At 44.8% G+C, this 23437-nt stretch overlaps 1 protein-coding gene across 4 annotated transcripts in view; it reads right to left on the minus strand.

The window, feature by feature from the left end:
* Positions 1-23437, minus strand: part of RNF17 (ring finger protein 17) — a 211164-nt gene that overhangs the window by 180961 nt on the left and 6766 nt on the right. For all 4 annotated transcript variants that reach the window (XM_045018061.1, XM_045018034.1, XM_045018044.1 and 1 more), the window contains exons 4-7: positions 23046-23137; positions 21512-21582; positions 9821-9876; positions 4696-4795 (exon numbers count right to left, since the gene is read on the minus strand). In XM_045018061.1, the coding sequence (XP_044873996.1) occupies positions 4696-4795; positions 9821-9876; positions 21512-21582; positions 23046-23137 (319 nt within the window). The remainder of the gene's footprint in view (positions 1-4695; positions 4796-9820; positions 9877-21511; positions 21583-23045; positions 23138-23437) is intronic.

Consider the following 23437-nt stretch of genomic DNA (forward strand, 5'->3'; position numbering starts at 1 on the left):
TAGGGCTTGTCTACACTTGAAATTCTACAGCAGTGCAGCTGCAATGCTGCAACTATGCTGCTGTAGCGCTTCAGTGTAGGCACCACCTATACCAACAGGAAGAAATCTCCTGTCAGCACAGGTAATCCACCTCCACAAGAAGGCTGACAGAAAAATTCTTACATTGGCCTAGCACTGGCTACACAGGGATTTAGGTCAGCTTAACTACGTTGCTCGGGGATGTAGATTTTTCCATACCCTGGAGCAACACCACTGGACTGATTTAATTTTCTAGCATAGACCAGTTCTTACACTTAGTAGCCTCATACCTTTCCCTCAAAACTCTGCATTCAACATCCTTCCTAATCAGGAGGCCAGCACTATGACTGTATTTGCGTGTTTCCAAGAAAAAGAGTGCTTGAAACCTGATCTCTTACTTGTGTTGGCAATTATGCCAATGTTCACAGACCCAGTAACCTGGAGAACAAAACACCCCAACAAAGCGGAGGGAGGGGGTCAAATGAGGTAGCCCCTGTATGACTCCTATAATTGCTCCCAAAATAAAACCACCACCACCCACCTACATGTAAACTGTAAGATCTCAGCCCATGACACAAAAGAGGGTGAACACAGCCTCACCAGACAAGCTATGCATCTTCCAAGAAGGGGGATGTGCATGGATATTGCCCAAATAAGAGGATAAATGCACTAGATATAGCTGGTGACTTCAGTTCAGCTTCGTCATATTTTAAAATTGTTCAAAAACACAGTACATTTATAGTGTGGACTGCATACACCCAATGCAGAGGAACAATCAGGTGAGAAAAGTTAACAGCATTTTTAAGAAGACACACACCACGCAACCACTTTGCTTAGCTCAACAGCCTGAAAATATACAAGATAAGCACTTCTAGCCATGACAAAACTACACTATTTGTAAAGGTGCTGCTGTGTGTGGTGATTTTTTTTTTTTTTAAATCTTTTCCATTTGTTTACTCAGAAAAAACAGTTACGAAAGGTAGGTAACTGTTGGTTTTTGAGCTGTGTTGCTCATGTCCATTCCATTCTAGGCGTGTGCATGCTCACGTGTGCGGTTGGAGATTTTTACATTAGCAGTATCTGTAGGGTTGGCCATGGCACCCTCAAGTGCCGCGCTCATGCGTCGGTATATCAGGCACCACCGGCCCTACGCACTCTCAGTTCCTTCTTGCTAGCAACTCTGACAGAGGGACAGGAGGGCGGATAATGGAATACACATGAGCAACGTATCTTGAAGAACAACAGTTACAAAAGGTAGGTAACCGGTTTTTCTTCAAGTGCTTGTTCATGTCAATACCATTCTAGGTGACTCACATGCAGTATCCATGGAGGTGGGCTCGGAGTTAACGGTTTTGCAGTTTGCAGCATTGCTCTGCTAAACTCAGCGTTGTCTCAAGCTTGCTGGGTAAGCGCATAATGAGATGCAAACATGTGGCTGGACAATCAGGTAGCAGCCCTACAGATCTCTTTCATTGGTACTTGTGCCAGGAAGGCCACTGACAATGCTTGTGCCCTATTTGAGTGTGCCGTCACAATTGCCGACAGAGGCACCTTCACCAGCTCATAGCAGTAGCGGATGCAGGCTTTGATCCAGGACGAAATCCTCTGAGCAGACACTGGAAGACCTTTCATTCTGTCTGCCACCACAACGAACAACTGCGTTGATTTACAGAATGGCTTTGTTCTATCTATGTAGAAGGCCAGCACCCTCCTGACATCCAAGATATGTAGCCTGCGCTCATGTGATGTATGAGCCTTTGGAAAGAAGATGGGTAAGTATATGTCCTGACCAGTATGAAACCGGGAAATGACTGGGGGCAGAAATGCTGGGTTCAGTCACAGCTGGACTATATCCTTGTAGGAAACCACACAGGGCGGCTCCAAAGTAAGTGCCCTGACACCCCGCAGGCCGATGTTATCGCAACCAGGAACAAAACCTTCCAGGAGAGAAGCAGGAGAGAGCAGGAAGCTAGAGGCTCAAAAGGAGGTCCCATGAGCCTCAACAGCATGAGATTCAGGTCCCATGAAGGAACGGGATCCCAGACGTGTAGGTAAAGATGCTCAAGACCTTTCAAAAAAACAGGCTGTCATGTCGTGAGAAGATCAAACTGCCTTGGAATAGAGGGTGGAAAGTCAGATAGCGGCCAGGTGAACCTTAATTGATGACATGGACAAACCTTGGAGTTTGAGGTGCAGCAGGTAATTCAGGATCTCCTGCAGCGAGACCTGGATATGCTGTTCCGAGGCCCAGCATGTGAAGCTTTTTCATTTGGCCAGGTAAGTCGCTCTGATGGAGGGCTTCTTGCTACCAAGAAAGACCTGCTGAACACTGGCTAAGCATTCCCATTTGTCCATGTTTAGCCATGCAGCAGCCATACTGTCAAGTGCAGCGCCTTCAGGTTTGGGTGCAGAAGGCTGCCGTGTTCTGGGACAACAGGTCCAGCCAGAGGGGTAGCTGTAGCGGGGCGGTTACTGAAAGGTTCAGCAATGTGCCGAACCAGCGCTGGCAAGGCCATGCTGAGGCTATTAGGATAATTATCACACTGTCTTGCTTGATCTTCACAAGGATCCTGTGAATCAACAGCACTGGCGGGAAGGCATACATCAAAGCCCCTGACCACGGGATGAGAAATGCATCTGATAAGGAGCCCCTGTCCATCTCCCAGGAACAAACAAAAACACGTGGCATTTCTTGTTCTGCCTGGATGTGAACAGGTCCACCTGTGGAGTCCCTAATCTCTGAAAGATTATGCCGACCACTTCCGGATGGAGCGACCACTCATGGTGAAAAGAGAATGTCCTGCTGAGGTGATCTGCTAAGACATTCTTGGTTCCAGGCAGGTACGTGGCTACCAAATGAATGGCATGCCACACACAAAAATCCCAAAGGCTGAGAGCTTCTTGGCAAAGGGCCGACAACGTGGCTCCGCCCTGCCTGTTGACGTAATACATCGCAGCAGTATTGTTCGTCAAGATCTGCAGCACCTTGCTCTTCAGGCGGGGCAAGAAAGCTTTGCAGGCCAGGTGAACTTTTCTGAGCTCCCTAACATTGATATGGAGGGCCAGACTGTCCCGCAACCAGCAGCCCTGGGTGCTTAGCTCACCCAGATGGGCTCCCCAGCCCAGATCTGAAGCATTGAAGATCAGGGTCCGTGACATGGATGGGGCCACGAAGGGAACTCCCTCCAACACCAACCCAGCATCCAATCACCAATCCAGGGATGACTGGATGTGATCTGGCACCCTGACTACCTGGGTGCCTGTTGGGAATGTAGACCAACACCAGACACACTTGCAGAGGCTGAAGATGGAGCCGGGCATGACTGACCATGTATGTGCATGTGGCCATGTGTCCTAACCACCACAGGCAGGTGCGGGCCACGGTGAGTAGATGGTTCTTCACATGGGAGATCAGTTCTGACATGGCCTGAAATCACGCTTCTGGAAGAAAGGCTCTGGCTTGCATGGAGTCAAGAACTGCCCCAATGAACTCTATTTGTTGGACCGGCATTAAGGTGGATTTTTGCTTGTTTATTAACAGGCTCAGGTCACAGCAGATGGAACCACTAGATCAAGCCTCCTATGCATTTGTTCCTGAGACCTGCCCTTGATGAGCCAGTCATCAAAATATGGGAAGACCTGGACCCCTCAATGTTTCAGGTAAGCAGCCACTGGTGCGATTTCGTTAACACTCTCGGGGCCGATAAGAGGCCAAAGGGCAGTGCTGTAAATTGAGTTTTCTTTCTGGTCACCGGTGACAGGGAGCGGTGCTGGGCAGAGCCCAACGTGCGCTGCACACCGAAGCCGAGGTAGTAGGAGTTGAGTCTTGGCAGGATGGCTCGGAAGCCAGACAGAGGGCAGCCTCCATGAGGAAAGCCCTCAATGAATATCCCGCTCTTTCTGAGTCCTGGGTCAAAATTTTTTACAGATACGATACTTGTCCTTCACATACGATTCCCCCAAGTACTTGAGGCAGCTGCTGTGGGGGTCACTTACAGGCATAGGCCTGTTACAATCCGTGCAAGGTTTAAACCCCAGAGACCAGGGCATGCGCTGCCTGGGGTAAAGTCACAGCTGGGACTCTACCTACACTTAACTACTTAACACTAACTACTATAAACAACTATTTACAAGGCCCTAAGGCTCAAAGTAAGAAGAGACAAAACTGCTAGCCCTTGCTATGCAAGGCAAAGCACTCCAACTAACCACCACAAGTGGTAAGAAGGAACTGAGAGGGTGTAGGGCCGGCAACGCCTGATATACTGACACATGAGCGTGGCACTCAAGGGGGCGCCACAGCCAACCCTGTGGATACTGCTAAGGCAAAAATCTCCGACAACTGTGCACGTGGGCATATGCACATCTAGAATAGAATCTACATGAGCAAGTACTCGAAGAACAACAATCACTTTAGAGGTCTGGAAGACTCAGGTGGTTCTAAAAGCTAAGAACAGAACTTTAAAAGGCACAGCTAGTCAGTCAGATGAGCACGGAATCCTGGTCTGTATCACATTCTTGTCAAATACTGCATTATTTGTAGTACAGTAACATGTAAATTCAAACAAAGATGCCTGACTTGTAAGATTACAGCCTTTCGGCCTGCACACTGTAAGAAGTGAAGCACTTGATATGAAAGTAGTATAAAAATGATTATAAGAACAAACAATATTTACATACCACGTCTTCTGCTGATGTGATCCAAACTGGTTTGAGATTCAGACGGTAGTCTGAATAAGTAGACTGAACATTTTTCTCTTTGACATCTGGGATATAGCTCCTAATTTTACCAAAAAAAGATATTTAACAAGTCATGCAGAAGAAATTGCATTTCTTAAAAATTATAGTGTTTTGAAAAATGCATTAAAAACCATTCTGATTCTCATTTTGCACATTTTTCTCCCTCCTCCCCATATCCTTTATAGATTCCAAGGCCAGAAGGGAGCATTGTGATAATCTAATCTGACCTCTTGCATAACACAGGCCACAGAACTTGACCATAATAATTCCTGGAGCAGATCTTTTTAGAAATACACCCAGTTGTGATTTAAAAAAATTGTAATGGAGACTCTACCATAATCCGGGATAAATCGTTCCAATGGTTAATTACTCTCATTGTTAAAAATTTATGCTTCATTTCCAGTCTGAATTTGTCTTGCTTCAATTTCCAGCCACTAGATCATGTTATACCTTTCTCTGACAGACTGAAGAGCCCATTATTAAATATTAGTTCCCCACATAGGTATAGACTAATCAAGTCACCAGTTAACCACCCCTTTGTTAAGATAAATAGATAGACTCAAGGAGCTCTATCACTGTAAGACATGTTTTCTAATCCTTTAGTCATTCTCATAGCTCTTCGCTGAACCCTCTTACATTTATCAACATCCTTCTTGAAATGTGGATACCAGAACTGGACACAGTATCCCAGTAGCCATCACACTAATGCCAAATACAAAAGTTAAAATAACCTCTCCACTCCTATTCCTACTAGAGTGGGAGATGTTATAGAGGGGACAAGTTCTTAGATTTCTTTCCTTCCAGCATCATCTCAATCTTACTTGGATTCAGCTTTAGTTAGGTGCTCTTCAGTGGATTTCAGCAAAGCACTGAAAAACCTAGGAGATGCTGATTTTTGCATTTGATGTGAATGAGCTGTAAGCTTGGTGTCACGTAGATACTGCTAGCATGCCAACCTGCATTGTCTAGTCTGTTCAACTGATTACTTATACATACAGATAACATGAGATGGAGGATTGAGACTTCTGCCATTCTGCAAATGAAAGCACCGGAGGTGAAGGGACAGTTGCTTATAAAGGAACCTCGAGGATTAGTCCAAGGAACAGGATCTGAACCATTTCACAGCAGTTCTGTTTTTCCGATCTTGAAATAGTAGCACTTGTACTTGGTGTTCAATGATATCAAATGCCACAGACATGCCCAGTGGGATGATTGATCATTAAAGACATACTTCCCTTATCATTGGACAGGAGGAAGTAATTCAACAAGAACTGTCTCTGTACCATGCCCTGACCTACAGCCTTAATGAGAAGGATACCAGATATCAGGAGATGACAGATAATGTTTGAGAGTCTTTTTTGATTCCTGAACAAACTAATTGAGAAGGTAACAGATTAGACGATGATGGTTTGCAAATTCTCTAGCATCAAGTGAAAGATTTAGTACTGTTTAGACAATTAAAATGAAATGCAGGTGGTAGATTCTTCCCAACAATCTGCCAGCAGGGATATCAGGTTCTCTACTCTCTTGTACCAGGCAAGTGCAGCAATGAGCATATATGCAGGTGGTGGTCCTGACTGCTGTCAAAATTTCCATGGCTCCTGTTTGTATGAATGGTGCATATTTCATAGATTCCAAGGAGAGAAGGAACGTTATGGTCATCTAATCTGACCTCCTACTAACACAGCCCATAGAACCTCCCCAAAAGAATGCTCGGAAGGAATGTGTTGAGTTCCTGGCCCTGCACTCAGTGTGTTATTTTTGGCGGACTTGAGACCACACCAGATGAGCATGACTACCTCTGAAAACAGTCTCACATCAAAAGTCTTGTGTTCTCAATTCATTGGAGGAAATTTGGGTCTATGAAGTGATTTACAGTCTGAACAAGTTCAGTAATACATGCCTTTACTGAATCTATGTCAGAAGAAAGGGATCCTCTGACTCCTTTAGAGGAGTGGCATAGTTTGTAGAAGTTCTTTGGGCCTAATTCTCATTTATACTAAAAAGACCACCTTTCTTCCACACTGGCAGCATAAAGGGCCTTAAAATGGGCATAAGTATAATTTACACTAAGTTCACTTTGGTGGTTAGGAATAAATAAGAAATAGGTCTCCAGTAGCTTAAGTATATTTGAATCAGAGCAGCCACCAACACTCACATTTTTCTTTCTTCCCTATTTTTCTGTCACAGGTGGAATTCGAAAGAGTGCTTTGGTGCTAGAATATCTATTAGCCCTATTCAGTGTTTCAATAACTTTTATGCAGCCCTTGGCCAGGCAGGCTGCCAACAAATAAAGTTTGGAACTTGAAGAGTCTAAGAGTTTAAAGGCAAACAATAGTAATTTTTTTCTGCCAAGCAATGAGGCAATGTTTTAGTTCTGTTCAAAGGAGGAAGTGATAGGACCAGGACAGTGGGAATTTCTCAAGCCCACATCCAGTCCACAGTACAGCGGCTGTGTGAGTGAGTCTAAGGATTACTTGTAGAAACCTTAAGGTGTAGAGTTCAGATTTGATATTTTGGGTGATGGTCACAGAGGTGTTGTGAGTGTGATGCTGAAGTATCCCAAGACTTGAGTCTTGTGAACTTCATCACAATACCAGATGGCATTTCTGTCACATTTGGATTCCCAGAATTCTCAGATAAGTCTTTTTGCTGGACCCACAGATGAAGTGGACCCACTCACAGAAGTTTGATTTGAGTGAGCCTTCTCTACAACTGAACTTGAAAGAGAATGGAATAGCTATTCAGCCTTCATATGTCCTCTTTCAGTCTGGTTACATGATGAATCATAGCTGCAGAGAGCTGGAAGGGACCTTGAGAGATCATGAAGTCCAGCCCACCATGCAGAGGCAGGACTAAGCAGACCTAAACCATTCCTAGCAATTGTTTGTCTAACCTGTTCTGAAAAATCTCCAATGATGGTGATTCTCCTGAAAGCTTCTTCCAGAGCTTAACTTCCCTTACAGTTAGAAAGGTTTTCCTAATACCTAACCTGCATCTCCCTTCTTGGGATTAAGCCCATTATTACGACTTCTACCTTCATTGGACACAGAGAACAACTGGTCATCCTCCTCTTTATAACAGCCCTTAACATATTTGAAGGGTTTCCTCTCCGTCTTCTTTTCTCAAGACTAAACAAGGCGGCTTTTTTTTTTTTGGGTAGGTAAAGTTTTCTAAACCTCCATTTTGGTTGCTTTCCTCTGGACTCTCTCCAGTTTGTCCACATCTTTTTTTAAAGTGCTGTGTCCAATTCTGGGCACCATACTCCAGCTGAGGTCTCACCAGTGCCAAGAGTGAGACAATTACCTCCCATGTCTTACATACGTCACTCCTATTAATAAACTCCAGAATTATATTAGCCTTTTTTACATATTGTTCACTCACTCAATTTTTTGATCCACTATAACCCCCCAAAATTCCTTTCAGCACTAGTTCCCCTAGCCTGTTACACAACTACAAAATGTGGAATACTTGATTTTTCTTTCCTAAGTGAAGAACTTTGCACTTGTTTTTAATTGAATTGTATCTTGTTAATTTCAGACTAATTCTCCAATTTATCAAGACAGGCAATTAGAGTCTTGGGTCTTTTTGTTTGGACTTTGTTACTCAGAACAGGGACCAATCCTAAAGTGTGGCCAGAGGTCTGGGCCACCAAAGACAGACCACTGGAGAACCAGAACAACAGACAACAGGCAGCACTATAGTGGAAGACCCCTGCAAAAAGCAATGCCATGTCCTAACTCAAGGGAGTGCTCCTATAGTAACCTGACCCTTACCCTGATGCACCAGCACAGAATGCTGTCCTGGGGAGAGAGACAACTAATGAGAGGGCAGCTCGAGCTTGGGAGGGTGCCTGGAATCCAACCAAAGAGGGGAGTTGGAAAAAGCTGTTAGACAAGAAGGAGCCAAGGAGAAGAATCTAGATGCTGAGCTAGTGGATGAATAGAAGCTGGAGGAGAAGGTGAGGTGATAAAATAAGAAGTATAGGAGAATAAAAGTAGGGGACTGGGAAGTGAGAAGCAGGAAAGAAGGGAATCCTCCAAGTCAGGAGAAGCAGAAAAAAAAATATAGACCCGGGTATATGAGCAGACACTATTAGAAAAGTAAAGTAGAGGAAAATAAAATGTACAGACATATCAGAGAGAGAGCATCAATGTAAAAAACTGAAAGGTAATATAATTGGTGAAAAGGGGAATTGATCAAAAAGCTGTTTTAGATTAAACTAGATCCTGAAAACAGTAAATGAAAAGCCCACCCACAAAGGATCAAGAGTATAGGAACAGAGAGAATGACTGAACATTTATTGAAGGAATACAGTTCAAAAGGTGCCTAATGGACAAATGAGGGCCCATCAAGTGAAGATAAACTTGGTCAAAAGAGGTACAACTACAGGACCACTGAATCTAAAGAGCACTTCAAGCTGAAGAGATGTAAAGAACAGGGCAGCAAGAATGGAGTTGTACTTACAGCCAAAGAAAGAAAAGGTTGTTGAGTAATCTCTTGTTCTTGTTGATAACAATGCCTTTGGTATTAACTCCGTAGAGTAAGGATGAGTACAGGTACAAGCTTGCAAAGGTTAACATGTTGGTAACCTAGAGTTTGTTATAAGTAGTAATACTTTGTAATGTTCTTTATGCTCCTGGTACAATTTCTGGGTTTTCCCTTATAAAGTTCTACAAATTATAAGTTATCCCTTTTGTCTTGGTTAGCCTCTGCTTTCCTCAGTTAGCATAGCCTGGACAGGTCACTGCACTCCACAGTGAGTTCTGCTATTACAACCTTGTATTTATTAATAAGCAAGAGGCTGAAGACCTACTGTCTTCTGTTTTGGATCAAGCAAGGTAGCTGTGTGCTGATTGCACTGGACTGTATGTAGCTATCTAGTTATACAAAAATCCTGAATGTATTTGTGCATTAAGAAACCAAATTTGATTAAGCACTTTGGGAATAATTACCATAAGAGATAAGTAGGATGGACAGACTTTTTTTTTTTTTAAAAACATGTCCCCCCCACTGGCTCAAAACTGTATGAAAAATAAAGCAGGTGTTAAGAATGCAAGTTTACCTTTTTAGTGCTTGCGAATTTCTAATGCAAATTCTTTGTTCAACATCAACCTCCATCTAAATTAAAAAGGAGAAAGGTTATAGTAAAGTATTTCCCATCAGAGGGTGAAATCCTGGTCCCTCTGAAGGGAAAAGTCTTTCCACTGATTTTAATGGAATCAGGATTTCACCTAGAGTAAACATTTGTCCTTTTCTCTGACCAGGGTCATGTTTTAAAGAGATTACTATTTATATTAGTAACTAGACATTTAACAGCATAGTTTCCAGACAGTGACCTATCACAGCTGAAAATTACTACTCATGAAAGAGGTTTTTTCCATTGTTTGTTCACTCTTTATTGGGCTTTCATAGCAATATGCCTTCCAACATATTGTGTTAGAGGAATTGATTATGGTTGGGATTTTCAATGGAGTATACGGGTGTCAGGCATCCAAATTCCACTGAAAGTATGAGTTCAGTGCCCAATCCCCTCAAAACTCCAGCCTATTTATTTGTATATATAGGGTTACATATCAGTAGCATTCAGTTATTGCCATTTTCTAAGAGAGAGTAAGCAATTTTTCAACAATAATGTGCTGTAACACTTATGTATTTTTATTTCTGATTTTGTAAGCAAGCAGTTTTTAAGTGGAGGTGAAACTTGGGGTACACAGGACAAATCAGACTCCTGAAAGGGGTACAGTAGTCTGGAAAGGTTGAGAACCACTGGATTACTACATAGAACTAAGAGTCCTACAAGTCAAGAGTTGAAAGCCAGTTCATGGACATTAGAAAAGGAATTCCTGACAAAAGTGTTACCATCTGAAATTAGAGACAACAGATGAATTTGTTGTGAGATCTTTGAGAGGGACAGGAAAAGGGGATGCAGAGTTGGTACAGGCTGGAATTGAATTGAATATCCTTGCCAGATAACTTCTAAGACTTGGTAGTAACTGCAGCTCATGCATTCACAAAAAATATTAAAAGAAACGCAATTGCCAAAAGGGAGAAAAAAGGGTCAATGACTCCACAAACTGGTCCATGACTCTTGATCACTGCATCAAATCTGCAACCTCTGACCCCAAGAAGAGTGTGCAGAGCCAGTAGATGAAGGTCTTTTCTTTTGGAAAGAAGGTCTCTTTTTGTAAAAAATCACGAGCTGCAGGGAGGTCTGTGTCTCAGGAAGGATTGAGGTTTAGACTGCTTTCTCCTCTGCAGAAAGTACAGCAGCCAAGAGACCAAAGGGTTACTTGAGTCCTTTGAAGAATGAAGCACCTAGTCGGTCTTTGAGTTGAAAGGTTCTCGACACTCAAAAGGACGGTTTCTAACTGTGGTCTTTCAGCCATGATGATCTGTGCATAGTTATTGTGGTAGCCACTGACCTAGCTGCAATGTCAGAAGCATCCAAAAAAGCCTCCTATGCAGTCCTTGCCACCAACTGGCCTTTCATGGCTACCGCTTTGAACTTATCCCTGATGTCCTGAGGAAGCTTTATACCCAGCTAGGAGGTTCTTGTCCCGACAAAGAATGTCATACTTAGCCAGAAGAGCCCAATAACTGGCCTTCTGAATCCAAAGAATACACCTTCTCCCTAGAAGGTCCATCTTTTTGGGTCTATATCCCTAAGTTTTGACATACAGACTACTTGGATTTTCATGAGCAATGTCTACAACTAAAGACCCAGGGACAAGGTATATATAAAAGAATAGTCAAACCCATTTCAGGGAACCTGAAATTTGCAATCTTCTCTTTTAGATATGGCTGAAATATATGCATGGGTCTGCCACAAATCTGTAGCAAGATGAAAGATATATTCGTTTGGCAAAGCCAAGCAGTCTTGGGAGCATGGATGTTGAACATACATAAATTGAGACTTTCCCTGAATTACTTCAAGGGATATGTCTAAAAGGAATGTCAATGCAAGTTCTGAAAGGCCTTCAGATAGACTGTGGGAGGAGCAGATGTCATCTACATATGAAGATGAACCAGCCAGACAAATGGGCTGGTCTTCATATTCCCCCACAGGATCTTCCTCATTATGAGCCTCTTATATGAATTCTTGGAGAAGCTCCTGGTTAGATGGTTGTGTTATCTTAAATCATTCTTAAGGAGGTGCTATATTCCTAGACCTGGGTTAGACAAATACAGAGTAGATAAATGCTGAGGATTCCATGCTGACCTGTAAGGTCAGGACTGCACCCTGTATGAAAAAGGCATATGATGCCCTAGTGGTAGATAGCAAAGTGACTAAGACCTCTCAGAAGTATGGGATCTATGATGAGAAAGGCTCCTTAGATCTCTTTGAGGAACCAGTCTAGAAAAAACAAGGAGAAAAATCTAGAACACAGGGCTTCTATTGTCATGAGATGAAGATGCAGATGAGGTGTTGCACCAGACTGATGAGATCCACACTGAGAGAAAAAGATATTGATACTGCAGATGATGGTCACAGGGAGATTTACATAATTAGTACCTTTCAGTACTGGAACCAGAGTAACTTGGATTATGTAAATATTGGAGAAATATCTGAGATGAGACTGGTTCCAGGATGATTACTATGTCTGCAGAAGATGGGGGTTACACACCCTGTGCAGTAATTGAGGTTCTTCGAGATGTGTCCCCCTATGGGTGCTCTACTTGTAGGTACGGCAATGCCCCCTGCGCCTGGGATCAGACAAGTGCATTTCGGACTGCACATGCCCACCTCCCTCATCTCGCACTGTGCGCAGGATGTATATATAGCACTGTGCACTTCAAACACCCCCAGCTCCTTCTCTGCTGCAGAGCATATGTTTGTTTGGCTCCGAAAGAGAGGGGAAGAGGGTAGGTAGTACAGCATCCATAGGTAAACATCTCAAAAAACCTCAGTTACCACCCAGGGTGAGTAATCCTCTTCTTCTTCAAGTGATGTCCTTATGGGTGCTTGTGGCAGGGTGCTGCTACAAACACACCTAATCAGGCCCTGCCACACCAGGCCAAATCAAGGGGGAATAGATTGGGACTGTTTGAAAAGCCTTATGTCTGCCTGGCGATTGGCAACACCTGCCAGTCTGATAGGCTAGCTATAAAATCCCTCTTAGTAGCTCTTCTCTACTTGCTTTACCTGTAAAGGGTTAAAAAGTATCACTGCTATGCATAGGTAAAAGGAAGTGAGTGGGCACCTGGCCAAAAGAACCAATGGGAAGGCTAGAACTTTTTAAAATTAAAACAAGACTCCCCTTATCTGTCTGTTGTTGTTCTCGGGGAGAGGCAGACAGGGCTGCAACTATGCTGCAAGAAGCTTTGGACCAGGTATGAAAAAATCATTGAATCATACTTAGAAACTACTAATTTGAAACCTCGTAGATATGTAAGTAATCAGGAAATGTCTAGGAAGAAACGATTAGGTTTATCTCTCTATTTCTTTATGGCTTGTGGATTCCTCTGTGCCAACCCCAAATGCTTTTGTTTTGCTTGTAACCTTTAAGCTGGACCTCAACAAAGTTATTCCTGATGATTAATCCTTGTAAGTGGTTCTTTTTAAAATCTAGCAATAGCCTAAGTTTCCAGATGTATTTTCTTTTTGTTTTTAATAAAATTTATCTTTTTTAAGAACAGGACTGGGTGTGTGTGTCCTAAGAGGTTTGTGCACAATTTGTTTAATTAGCTGGTGGGAACACCTGATTTCCTTTGCTTTTCTCTCTCAGCTCTTCCCCGGTGGAGGGGTGTGAAAGGGCTTGAGGGTACCCACAGGAAGGAATTCCCAAGTGCGCCTTCCTGCATTCTCAAAAGGGCTTTGCACTTGGGTGGTGGCATCATCTACCCACCCAAGGTCAGAGAAAAGCTGTTATCTTGGAAGTTTAATACAAGCCTGGAGAGGCCAGTATTAATTTTTAGAATCCTTGCAGTCCCCCACCTTTTGCACTCAAAGTGCCGTAGTGGGGAAATCAGCCTTGACACAGCAACAGAGAGGGGGAACCCTCAAGCTGGTTACTGACCCAGCCTGCAGTAGGTGAGAAACCTGTAAGGATTGTATATAGTTGGACACTGGTGGTGGGAAAAGGCTTAAAGAATAAAAAGGATACAGGTGTTGCACAGAGCTGAAGTCTCCATGGACTTTCCCAGAGGAAGAGGGGCTGGCCGTGCACCCCATGACAGTGCTCCACTTGTGCTCTGATTGAGACTGTCTATCATGGAGGTCGTAAGATAAATGTATGCACTGGGAGATTCACTTTGAAAGGAATTTTTTTAGATATGACAGTGCCTCTGGATCTTTTGTTGGTGGAGATGAATAAGTGTGGTGATTTCCAGAAAGGTATAGTCCTGTCCACGTGAAAGGCTAATGCTCGTCTAAAGTGTGTAGAGCTGCCTCCCGTTGGTTACTGTGAGGCTTCGGGAAGAAGCAAGGAAGGTGTATTGGTTGGTTGAGATGGAAAGATGTTGGGACCCTAGGTAAACATCTTAGATGTGGGTGTAGTGTAACTTTGCCCTTATAATATGGTGGATATGCCATAAAGGGCCATGATTTCGCCAACTCATCGGGCAGAAGAGATGACACAAGGAAGGATATTTTTGTTTATAGATACACTTAAGAACAAGTTGTCATCGGTTCAAATGGAGATCTAGTCAGAGAACATTGTACAAGGATGAAGGTCCCAGGCAGGGGTCTAGTCTCGTAAATGAGGACTGATCGTAAAGATTTTGGCAATCCTTAAAAACAAAAATGTTTCATGAGTGGAAGTGCAAAGACAGAATGACCATCTATACAGGGCAGTGAAAAGTAGTGATTGCCACCAAGCGTACCTAAATGCAGGTGGTGAATACTATTTAAGGTGTAGCATATAGTCTAGGACGGGGTGGGTAAACTACGGCCTGTGGGCCAGATCCAGCCCCTCAGGTCTTTGGATCTGGCCCACAGGACTGCCCCTTGTGGTGCTGTGGGCCCCGCACCACTCTCAGAAGCGGCCGGCACTACTTCCCTGCGGGCCCCCAGGCAGGGGGGGCACAGGGCTCCATGCGTTGCCCTGGCCTCCAGGCACCACCCGCCGCAGCTCCCATTGGCCAGGAATAGGGAACCGCAGCCAATGGGAGCTTCAGTGGAGGTACCGCAAAGGCAGCGCACACGGAGCCCTCCATCCCCCCTCCTCCAGGGGTTGCAGCGCTTCCTGGAGCGGCACGGCATGGCGCCCGAACCCTGCCTGCACCCCGCCCTAAGCCCCCTGCCTGCACCTCACACCCCAACCCCCTGCCCTGAGCCCCCTGCCGCACCCTGCACCCCTCCTGCATCCCACCCCCCTGCTGCACTCTGCATCCCACCCCCTGCCCTGAACCCCCTCCCACAGTCCACACTCCTGCAGCCCTGCCCTTAGCCCCTCCTGCACTCCGCACCCCCTTCCCTGAGCCCCCTCATACATCCCGCATCCCTCCTCTGTCCCAATATCTTACCCTGAGCCCCTTCCTGCACACCGCACCCCCTCCCACACCCTGCACTGCAACCCCCTGCCCCAGCCCTGCATACAATTTCCCCACCCAGATGTGGCCCTCAGCCCAAAAAGTTTGCCCACCCCGGTCTAGGATAAGTGGCAACAGAACGTGTGCTGCATCAACTTGGTGGGAGGTGTATCAGCAGTAAAATCTAATCCATTTGTGCACTTACATGCATCTGCTCATGTCACATCTGCTATTCAAAAGGAATCAGGCTTTGAGGTGAATCACCTGTGGATTGGAATGGAGGATGCATCCTCTATCCTGTGAAAGGAGCTGGGGTGTTAGACGGAGAGAGATCAGCCGGCATACCATCATATGGTAGAGGTAAGTATACCAGACCTGTCGTGGTCATGTTGGAGGTATTAGTATGACATGAGATCAGTCCTCTTGTATCTTGCAAAGTACTCTGAATAGGAGGAGAAAAGGAGGTAAGGCATAAAGGAGTTGTGCATCCCATGTTGAGGAACGCATGTTCCCAACAATCCATGTCCCAGTCCCGCTCTGGAACAGAGCATTGAGGGCAGCGGATGTTGAGTGACAAAGATCTATGGTGGGGTGCCCCAGTGTTTGAAGATGGGTTGAAGTGCTCGCATATCCAGTTCCCACACATGATTGTGCAAGAACTTCCTGCAGAATGCATCCGTAGTGGTGTTCTGGTCCTGGGAAGTATGCTGCTGAAATGGAGATGTTGTTCTGGATACACCAGTTCCACAATCTGAGTGCTTCTGAGCATAAGCAGTGGGACCTTGCTCCGCCGGGCCTGTTGATGTAATACATGCAGGAGACATTGTCTGTCATCACTCTCATGGTATGATGTTTGAATAGAGGTAGGAAATGTTGACACGCTTTGCAGACCACCTGTAGTTCTAGGAAATTGATGTGCAGGGTGGATTCTGTTAACGACCATCTCCCCTGCACTGTGAGATTGTGGAGATGCACTCTCCAACTGATTAGGGAGGCATCGGTTGTTAAAATCATAATCGGGGTTGGCTGGAAGAAAGGGACTTAGACACAGATGTTGTTGTGCAGTGTCCTCAACAGTAGTGAGTCCTTGAAGTGCATCAGCATGAACAAACATTTGTGGAGACTGTGTTCGTGGGGAAGATATGCTGTATGGAGCTACACCTGAAGATATTACATGTGTAGTGTTGCGTGTCTGACTACAAACATGGCTGCTGCCAGGTGGCCTATAAGTTGGAGGTACATTCTGACAGAGGTCTGGGGCAAATCTGTGCACTGAATACCAAATCTCTTATAGCTCCGAATCTGAGGTGCTAGGAAGGCTCTGGCTTCTGTGGCACCAACTGTGTGCCAATGAATACCAGTCATTGTACTAGTGTTAAAGTGGACGTTTCTAGGTTCATGAGGAGGCCTATCTTTATGAACAGGTCCATTGTTATGTGGACAGCTTGGAGAGAGTTTTTCGGATGAGGCCTTGAGAAGAGAGTCATCCAAATATGGAAAGATGATGACCCCTCCCAGGGTCCTTAGGTAGACAGCAACAACTGCAAGGACTTTGGAGAACACCCAAGGTGCAGTGGACAGTCCGAAAGGCAATACCTTGAACTGGTAGTGGTCATCGCCCAGGATGAATCAGAGAAATCTGTGAGAAGGGTGTATTGTCATAGGAAAGTATGCATCTTAGAGGTCAAGGGCCGAGAACTAGTCCCCCTATTCCAGTGCTGGGAGAATAGTGGAAAGGGTAACTCTCTTGAATCATTGCAGTTTGACTTATTTATACTGCGAAGGTCCAGGATGGGTTGCCAGCTGCCAGATTTCTTCTGGATCAGGAAATAGTGGGAGTAGAAACCTTGTCCCATGTGCTAGGAAGGGACTGGTTCTATGGCTCCTAGTTGCAGAAGATTTATTTCTCCTTATAGAATAGAATCATGAAAAGGGTCCCTGAAGAGGGACATGGATGGGAATGGTGGGCAGGATAGATAGGAAAGGGATGGAGTATCCTTCACTGATCACCTCTAGAAACCACTTGTCCGAGGTGATGAATCTCCAAGATGGGAAACAGAGCTAATCAGTCGCAAACTGCCGGGATGTTGAAAATGGTGGGAATGACTGGAAGAGGAGAAGGATTCTCAGGGCCTCGACTACACCTTCAAAATTGTTGCTTCGGTGGAAGTGCACAAGAGGAGTGTGCGGTCTACATTTGGTAGGAGGTCTCCGTCTTCAGCGCTGGGTGTCCTAGTGCCGATGAGGAGTATACTGCTGCATTCGGGATCACAGAGGGAGTTGGCACTTTCCAGAGCATCTCATCAGTACTGTCATGTAAATTCCAAAAGATTGGAGTATAGCTCAAGAGTCCTTAAGGGAGTGCAGAGAATCATTCATACACTAAGAGAATAGGTTTAGAAGGTAAGGCCTCTATTGTGGTTTGCACCTCCTTAGTAAAGCCCCAGGGGTGGAGCCATGATGCACACCTCATAACTACAGCAGTCATAATGGACTGGGCAGCCGTGTATGCAAGTCTAACGAGGGTTGTAAGGTTATACGAGTTAGGAGGTGCACTTCTGATATCAAGGACTGGAATTGCTCTTTCTTGGCCTCCAGTAGGTCCTGGGAGTGTTCCTCCAATTTGGAGTAGTTATACGTAGCCATAAGGGCTTCATAGATGGAGATTCTAAATTGGAGTGTGGCTGACGAATATGCTTTGCATCCAAAAAAGTCCAGGCATTTCCAATCTCTGCCTGGATGGCTAAAATGAGATTGGTATTGACGGACTCTTTGTACCGCACTGACTACCAAAGAATTCGGGGGTGGGGTGCAAGAATAGGAATTACACATCCTTCACTAGAACATAATATTTGCAGGTCAGAGGGATGGACGCAGGGGTCTGCCACAGCAACTTTGTGGGGGGGAGGGGTCGAGAAGAGCCTCGTTGAGCGGTAGAGCGATCTTAGAGGAAGAGGATGTGTGGAAGCTATCCAGTAGTTTACACTGCTGGTTCTTGACTTCCTCCAAAGGGATCTGCAGGGAGTCTGCAATACTGCAGAACAAATCTTGAAAATGCCTGAAGTCATCAGCCGATGTAGAGGGTGGAGGCATGATAGCCTTTTCAAGTGACAAGAAAAATGCAATGTTGGTCAAGCCTCCTCCTCCTGTTCCTCCTCTTGTTCTTCCTCTTCAGATGGTACCAGTAGGCGTTTGACTTCTGGAGGGCAAGAGACCAACAGAGAAGGGAGAGGTGTAGGTTTCCGGCTTTGCTCTCTGGGAGGGTTCCCAAACTGTGCCCTGTATGTGGCCCAAGGGTCCCAATACATTGTTTGGAGGGAGTGGCACATAGGGTTGCACCCATTGTGGTCCCTGCCAAGAGTGGGGACCAGAGGTAGATTGTGGATAGTGAGGATGAGCAGGCGTAATTTGTCTAGTAGATGAGGGAGTGATAGAGCCTTCATCTTCCTCTTCTCCTCCTCCTCCTCCTCCTCATCTCTGGGGAAGGGAGGTGCCATCCTCGTCAAAGAGAGGGAGGAGTGTCATGAATCTGGAGAGGAGGGTGGAAGTGGAGGGAGGTCACATCGAAGGAGCGGAGACTCAGGAGTGTTAGATGCCAGCAGGTCTTGAGTATCTAAAGTCTCATGGGGGGTGGAGCGGGAAGCATCATCAGTGGTGGTGTAAGACATGGTGCAAAAGGGAGGGCATATGCCCAGAGGTGTTGGTAGATGGCGCCAGAGAATTGGTCAGTGCTAATGGCTTGGCCAGTGCCTTGGCCAGTGCAGAGGCTTCATCCGTGTGGGAAAGGGTACAGGTGCTTTAGCGCTTCAAGTCAGCCTGACTCATTCCCTAGAGCTGGGAAATGATGCTGAAGGCCATAGGTCTGCCCAGTTAGGATCTTTAGACCATTTCTTTATGTCGGTATCGGAGGTACTCGGATGGGCACTAGATGTGTGCCACATGAGGTTGAGGCAACAGACCTGGACAGTGTTTTGATGCGATGTACCTCAGAACGTGAGGAGAGAGCCTGTTTCTTCTGGAGTGAGGATGGGCAGACAATCTGGCTGAGCATGGGTCTCTCTCCAGAGGAGTCTGGGCCTGGATCCGATGCTGGTCACAGCAATTTCTCCATGAGGAGAAGTTTTAATCTGATGTCCCGGTCCTTTCTGATTCTGGATTTCAGGCCAAGGTAATAGGAACACTTTCGTGGGACATGTCCCTCTCCCAGACAGTGGATGCACTGCAGGTGGCTGTTCATTACTGGGAAGGCAACCCCACAACAAATGCACCTCTTAAACCCAGGGGATCCGGGCATAAGGGTGATGGAAAAAGGCTTCCCAGGTAGGAAGGGGGGGGGGGAGGAGGAAACGAAAAGCTAAAGTTAAACAAAAACAGTTTTTCCTTTTGTTTAGCAGAAGAAGAAAATACTAACTACATTACCCTAATAGATAAGGCACTAACTACTGAGGGAAATGGAAAAACGGGCTCTGCTGCAGATTCCGTCCCAGACCAAAGGCAGTAGAGAAGGAACTGGGGGTGCTCGGATCCCCCTGCACCATATACATGTCCCACACCCAGTGCGAGAGAAGGGAGGTGTGCATGTGCAGTCCAACAGGCACTGCTGATGAAGATCTTGGTTCCCAGGTGCATGGGGCACTGATACACCTACAAGTGGAGCACCCATAGGGACATCACTGGAAGTAGTAGTAAAGGCAACCTGCTTTGACAGAGGAATTGGTACCAAGCTCAACAGTATCAATGTGGTCATCTCAGCAGATGGGGTCTCATTAGGATACAGAACTACAGATTCTTTGGCAGATAGGACTGATGTCATTAGCACTAAAGTGGCATTGGTCACGAAGGATGCAGTACTGAAGCAGAAGAACAAGTTTCCACAGCCCCTGAAGACACATGGTGCAGATCAGAACTGGAAGGAAGGAGCCAGCTTGATGAGTCTTCGACTTCTAGGACAAATACCAGGGACGGTGACCATCAGCATCACCAGAAGAGCTCTGCTTCTTCCTACCTTGGGCAGCAGGAGTCAATGACTAACCAGATATGGATAGAAGAGAAGGCTCAGCATGTTTTTTCAGAAGCATGAGGTCTCTTAGAGCCAGAAGTCCTGTTAGCTCCCAGAGCAGTATGTCTGGTAGTGAGAACCCTAGTAGAAATCAGCATTAAGGCAACAGATTGCTTTCAAAGAAGGACTCCAGACTCAGAACACTCCTGACTTTTCCAGCAGAAACACTTTTAAACAGGCATCATGAGCCTTCTGTGTGGGCTTAGAAAAAGGATTTGCAAATCCAGTGTTTGCCCAAAATATACAATTGCCCTAAACAAAAAGAGACATAGTATGTCTATCACTTGCCAGCATAGCTACTTTATAAGCAAGCAGATTTTTAAAGCCTAGAGACAGAGTTTCTGCCAGGAGACTTGCACCTCAGTACAAAGAGGAGTCAGATGATTAAAAAAAAGAAAGAAAAAACACACACACATTTTGGTTTTTTATTTTGCCAACAGCCACTTAAAAGTCTGACGAAAAGAACAACAAGTAATGAACTATCCTAAAACTACAGGCAAACAGATGGATTCTATGCATTTCTGTCCTGCTATCAGGGATGGTAATAAGAAACTGAGAGGTAAGTAGGGATGCTCTGCATTTTATGCCTTGAGTTGGCAGGGAGGGTGTATGCGCAGCCTCAGACACTGTGAGCTAAGAGATTTCAGGCTCATATACATGGGGCGCACATGCCTTCAGTGGAATCTCTGTGGACAAATGCTTGAAGAAGAACACAGGTTCAGCACCCACAAGATGAGGGGAAGAGGGCAAACAATTCTGCATTCATTTTATTTAGGATGTCAAGTGAAGTTTATCATCAATCCTCAAACTAAGTGGTGCAAACTTTCCAATAAAAATCAAAAACAGAATTTCTATTTCTCTATGAAATTCTCACTGTTGATCTCTATACTAGCTTGTTCATAAAGTGTTGTGAATAGTCTTAGAATTAGCAGATTAAACTGACATGTTTTTGCAATTCATTTATACTAACCATAAACAAATCAATCCACAACTTGCCTTGCACTTTCAACATAAAATAGGCTTGTAAACTAGAATCAGTTTTTCCATGTGCTGTTAAAATTGACAGTTGAAATGTGTATAGTCAAAATATTTTCAATGGAGCTGAGGGAGGGAAAAGGAGCGTGTGTTTTAACCCCTCTCAACCAGAATACAGAGAATTTATAAGATGTTTTAGCTTACAAATTGTACTAATGATTCAAATCTGTGTGTTCAATATTGAATTACTTTTGGAGAAAGGAGGTCATACAGATCACAGTCTTCTCTTTCATTATGGCCAAGATGATTTTCTTGAGACTCTAAAAGGCAAGCACAAACTAAGAGTTAACATACACCAATCACAGTTAATTGTAAACTAGATGGCCACAGAGTAGCAAGGGTATCGTGCTGGCACTGCAGCACAATTGGATGTACCTCAGGGGTGACATTCTGGTCCTGAAATAAGGGGAGTTTTGTCACTGACTTCAATAGTGTCAAAATTTCACCCTAGATATTTTGAAACTAGGAAGAAGAGGCCAGGCAAAACTAAGAAAATTTTCTGAACTCTAGAGAAGTCTTTTCAAATATACTCTTGTTTGATAATCATAGCAGCATCTAAGGCAACTGCATAGTAAATCACCTGACACTGGTGCTATACTGAGGGATAGGATTACTCCTGGGGCAAATCAGCACCAAAATTTTAAAAATTCTGTACACAATATTTGAAAATTCTGCAAAATTCTGATATTTTATCAAAAAAAAAGTATAATCACGCCAGATTCAATTATTTTGGTAATTTATTTCAAAATATCTGTCAGCAAGTATGTCTGTAACAATACAGATTAAAAAAAAGATTCTGGTAATTTTTTTTGACAAATGTATTCCTTATTAATACAGAACTTTGAATAATTCATTTAAATTACAATACAGAACTCTATTTCCTGGAGGACTGAGGGGTAACAGAGGAGCTGAGGGAGAGGGAAGGAGCCTAGGAGTAAACTTTGGACCGTGTTGGGTGTGGGTGGGAAAAAGGTTTTTTTGGAGGATTTTTTTGTTTGGTTGGTTTTTTTAGGGAGTTGGGAAGCCTCCCCCATGCAGACCCTGGCTGACCCCAAGCCTCTCCCATTCAGTCAGGCATATCTGCCCCTGTCCCTGCAGGTCCCCTCCCCCAGACTCAATGCTGTCATCCCATTAGGTCCTGAGCCCATGCCCCACAATCTGTCCCCCTACTAGCCATTCTGAACCTCAGTCTGTGACCCCCAAACAGCCCTGTGTGCCCCACCCTGCCCTAATCTGGCTCTGTGGGCAAGGTGTTGTGATGAACTTCTACTCCCATGGGAATTTTGCAGCACTGGACATTGTATTTGGGGGGAGGGGGAGAGGAGAAGAGATTCTTTCTGCCCCAGAAGTGCTGCAGTTCTGCCTTTTGTCCACCAGAGGCCATGGTGGTGACAGAACAGCCAGCTTATATTCATGCAGCTGGCTGTTCTGGAGCCAAAGCAGCCTCTGCTGGGCCAAAGGCAGAACTGCAGCACTTCTGGGGAAGAATGTATTTTATGTGGAGAAAATACAAAATTATGCAGGACAGAGGAATTCTGCGTGTCCGCAGATGCACAGAATTCCCCCAGAAGTACAGGATAGAGAAAACAAAAGGACTGTAAGAGTAAAAAATAACCCACACTCAAAGAGTAAGCCCCAGTGATAGTCCCCTCTCTCCACTAACCACATGTACAGGACCCTCTAGAAAGCACCACAAATAAAAGCCAAGAGCAAAAAGTCTTACCTTCTGAATTGATGTCCTCTTTCAACATATGACATAAATTGTTTCCTCTGTTTGATCTGGTACGGTTGTCCTGTAAAGTCTGAAGACTTTGCCTTCAGTGTAAAAATATTTTTAAAGTGTGTTTATTTGTCCATAGTTTGACAATAGTCTCCCCCTCTCCAACCCTCTCACCCCCAGGGCTCAGAGCTCCTATGTATTCTAGGATCATTTTAACTGATGCATCACTACTCAAATATATACTTTAATACATTATTTGCAGGCAATATAAGGTTTCATTTTAGCCATGCTGAGTCTGAGACTATTATTAACTAGCAATATCTACTGGGTAAAATCTTTACCCTATTGAAATCAATGGGAGTTTTGCCATTAACCTTAATGGGGCCAGGATTTCA

This window comes from Mauremys mutica, chromosome 1, assembly GCF_020497125.1.
Source record: "Mauremys mutica isolate MM-2020 ecotype Southern chromosome 1, ASM2049712v1, whole genome shotgun sequence".
NCBI lineage: Eukaryota > Metazoa > Chordata > Testudines > Geoemydidae > Mauremys > Mauremys mutica.